Source organism: Formica exsecta, unplaced genomic scaffold (genome assembly GCF_003651465.1).
Source record: "Formica exsecta isolate Colony F162 unplaced genomic scaffold, ASM365146v1 C16481970, whole genome shotgun sequence".
Taxonomy (NCBI): domain Eukaryota; kingdom Metazoa; phylum Arthropoda; class Insecta; order Hymenoptera; family Formicidae; genus Formica; species Formica exsecta.
Genome location: NW_021848313.1, coordinates 1 through 3,127, shown reverse-complemented (window position 1 = coordinate 3,127; position 3,127 = coordinate 1). Strand labels below are relative to the sequence as shown.

Here is a 3,127-nt window from a genome sequence, read left to right as displayed (position 1 = left end):
TAGATATATATAATATATATTATATAAAATGCTCTAATATGCTAATTAAAAAAGAGATAAATACGAAATGTAACATGGGAAGATAGGATGTGTAGTTTAATATAATAAATGCATTTGAAATTACCATCTTGATTTGTCTCTGTGGTATATGATGAAAAATGAATCAATGCATTGTTGATGAAATAAATCAAGGTGATTATTTCAATTGCCCCTTATGCTGTATATTAGATACCAATTTTACACAGAGTAGAATCAAGAATACTATAATTTAAAAAATCATCCTAAAAAGATTATTGGCATGCAACTCTACTATATTTCTCTGATGCACGTTTATTTTTTTCCGATATATATAATGGCTTCTTAACGCTACTGATTATCAGTTCAAAAACTGATTAATGTGTACAAAATATACAATAAAAGATGATATATATTATACACATATATACGAGTAAGAAACTTCATTGTGCATCAGGATGCTCAGAATTTCTATTTATATATATAAATTTTTTTTAAATATCTCTCGTCAGATACTTAATCTACTTTGTAAAATCATGGCATCTATTTAGAAATATTATGATACATAGTGGATATTTTGCGATAACATTAGTAATTATATTAAAATATTTGTCTGTATGTATTATTTTTTTTTAGCATAATTTATATATATATTTTTCATACGTTAAAAGAAAAGGGAAATTAAAAAAGAAAGAAAAAAAAAAGAAAAAAATGTCTGCCAAATGTAACTTTTGTAATGTTAGACTATCGTAAAGGATTGGTATCAGCCAACAAGCGCACTAGCGTTGTATACCTTTCTATTTTTAAACTGGAAATCCGATTCAGATGTTTATTGAGCGTATTTGCAGCAATCGGTTGACAAGGTGTAATGCAGGATGACGAGCCACCAATTATTTCAACTATCATTTCTATGAAAGTTGACCATTCAGAAGGCAGGGAATCGTTTGTAGCGCATAATTGTTCTGCTTGCTCGAGCATTGCTGCTATTGCAGATATACCAAACTGAAAAGACCAATAGTAAAATAATAGAATAATAATAGAATTTTTCTAGAAATCTGTGCGCATATATGTGATATATATATTTATACGTGTGCGCAAATATGCATCGAGTTTATTAAGAAAGATTCATCATCATTATACATATACAATTCATTATCATTATACATATACAATAATTATTCTTGACTAACCTTATTCATAAGAGCAAAACTTAAACTGTTGTTTTTGACGGGATGGGTAGCCGAGTCCGATAACGCTCTTGCTAATCGCAATACTGTATCAAAATCTTTCACAGTATTAAGCCATCTCCAAAATTCAGAGTAGAAGTCCGTTAATAAGTGACAATCTCTACGGCCTATCACGGCTAATCCTTTAAATATCGCAGTCCACAATTCTTTTAACTGCTTATTATATTCTGTCACATTCAGATGAGGTAAAAAACGCAGTAATAATGTCTATAACATACATATGATATATAGATGTTTGTATGAGCTATAAATGACAATGATTATTAAGATCCCAATTTCATTTTCTGCTTATCAATTTACCTTTCCTTTTCGAATACTTAGCATACTAGCTAATTTATCATCTTGTATTAATTGTTGCAAACATGACAGTGTCATGCTAATTAATTCTGGTTTGGTTTTAATCGTATTTGTCTCAGCTTCTCCTTCCTGCTGCTGTTGCGGCTCCGGAATTGAAGCAAGAGGATTGCTCAGATCCTCGAGTTTGAATAGCAGTGTGTATAGCTAAAGAATAATATTTCTTTATTAAAGAATATTTTAACAAAATATTTTTATTTTAGTCACAGTTTTATACCCTTTCGATTTCAAGGAGTAATTGGCGTGTTTTTTTAGTGTCCTTTTGTTGTGATTGAGAATTAGACTGAGAATCGCTATTTGACACGACATCCATATCGATAAGTTTGCGCGGTGCCGTAACACTACTGCAATGAAGTTTGCCTAATGAATTCTCAAACTGAGCTGGCGTGTACGCTGATCTTGTTGAAGGAGCTTGGGATGTTGGTTCCCAATCTCTAAAGAAACAAAAGAAGTTTAACAGTTGTAAATGAACATAATTATAATGAAGGATAAACAATGTTTAAATAAAAATTGACGCGCATAGATTCTTTAGATCAAAATACATTTTGCAGTTATACTATCACAAAAATATGTAAATAATTATCAACATATATATAAACATATGGGAAATTTCTAATAAGAAATATAAGCTTTACTATATTTATTTTATATCACGTAATATAATTAAATGAAGTGGGAAAAAAAACATACCTATGATCTCTGTGATATCCATTGTTATTATGGTGTTTTTTATCTTTCTGTTCTTGATTCGCATGTCGCTTATTCCGTTTATCACAGAATACAATATAATAGTGGTCATCAACATATGGTTGAATTGTATTAAGTTGTAACAGTTGTATATTGATTAACCATTGTTTCTCGTGAGCTTTTATAGCAAGCTTTCCTGAGAGTTCATACTCTCCCGAAGCATTACCGTTAACACCATGAGAATAATGTTGATGATAGTATCTCTGATTAGTTCTGTCATGACTGCGTTGAGGATATTGATTATTCTTAAAAAATGGTTGATGTCCGGGTTGTTGATCATTATGATAGTAAGATCTGTTTTGGTTTCTCTGATTTCCTAAGTAAGAATGTTGGTGTTGTTGATGATGATTGGCTTGGTTATTAGGAAATGCAGACATCATGTGATCTGGCCGAAGAAACTGTGGACCTCCTAAGTTAGGATGTGGTGGTTGCTATAATATAATTATTTATAAAATATAATTATAAATATTTTAATGTGAAAAGAATTTAATTGCGATAATGTATTTATTGAAGAAGAGAAACTTACAGGAAAACTATAGGAGCCATGAAGGGGTTGCCTCGGTACTGGCTGTGATAACATTAAATGCGGTGGTAGAGGATATCGTAACATATTGCCTGTTTGATCTAATGAATGAAAGCATTATTATTAAAAAATATCCCACATCAATAGTTTTCAAAAATTTGTATATTTGATAATTATTTATCATTCTTTACATAATATATACTAACACATTATATATATATATATATATATATATATATAT

The 3,127-nt window shown here is 29.9% G+C and overlaps 1 protein-coding gene across 1 annotated transcript; it reads right to left on the bottom strand.

Moving 5' to 3' along the window:
• LOC115245905 (protein PAT1 homolog 1-like) lies at positions 1–3,016 on the bottom strand. The gene is made up of 6 exons (XM_029824403.1): positions 2,890–3,016; positions 2,307–2,794; positions 1,834–2,050; positions 1,563–1,763; positions 1,206–1,469; positions 1–1,017 (listed from the first exon to the last, which is right to left on the bottom strand). The coding sequence occupies exons 1-6, from the start codon at positions 2,971–2,973 to the stop codon at positions 760–762; spliced, it is 1,512 nt and encodes a 503-aa protein (XP_029680263.1). The 5' UTR covers positions 2,974–3,016; the 3' UTR covers positions 1–759.
• Positions 3,017–3,127: the final 111 nt, after the last annotated feature.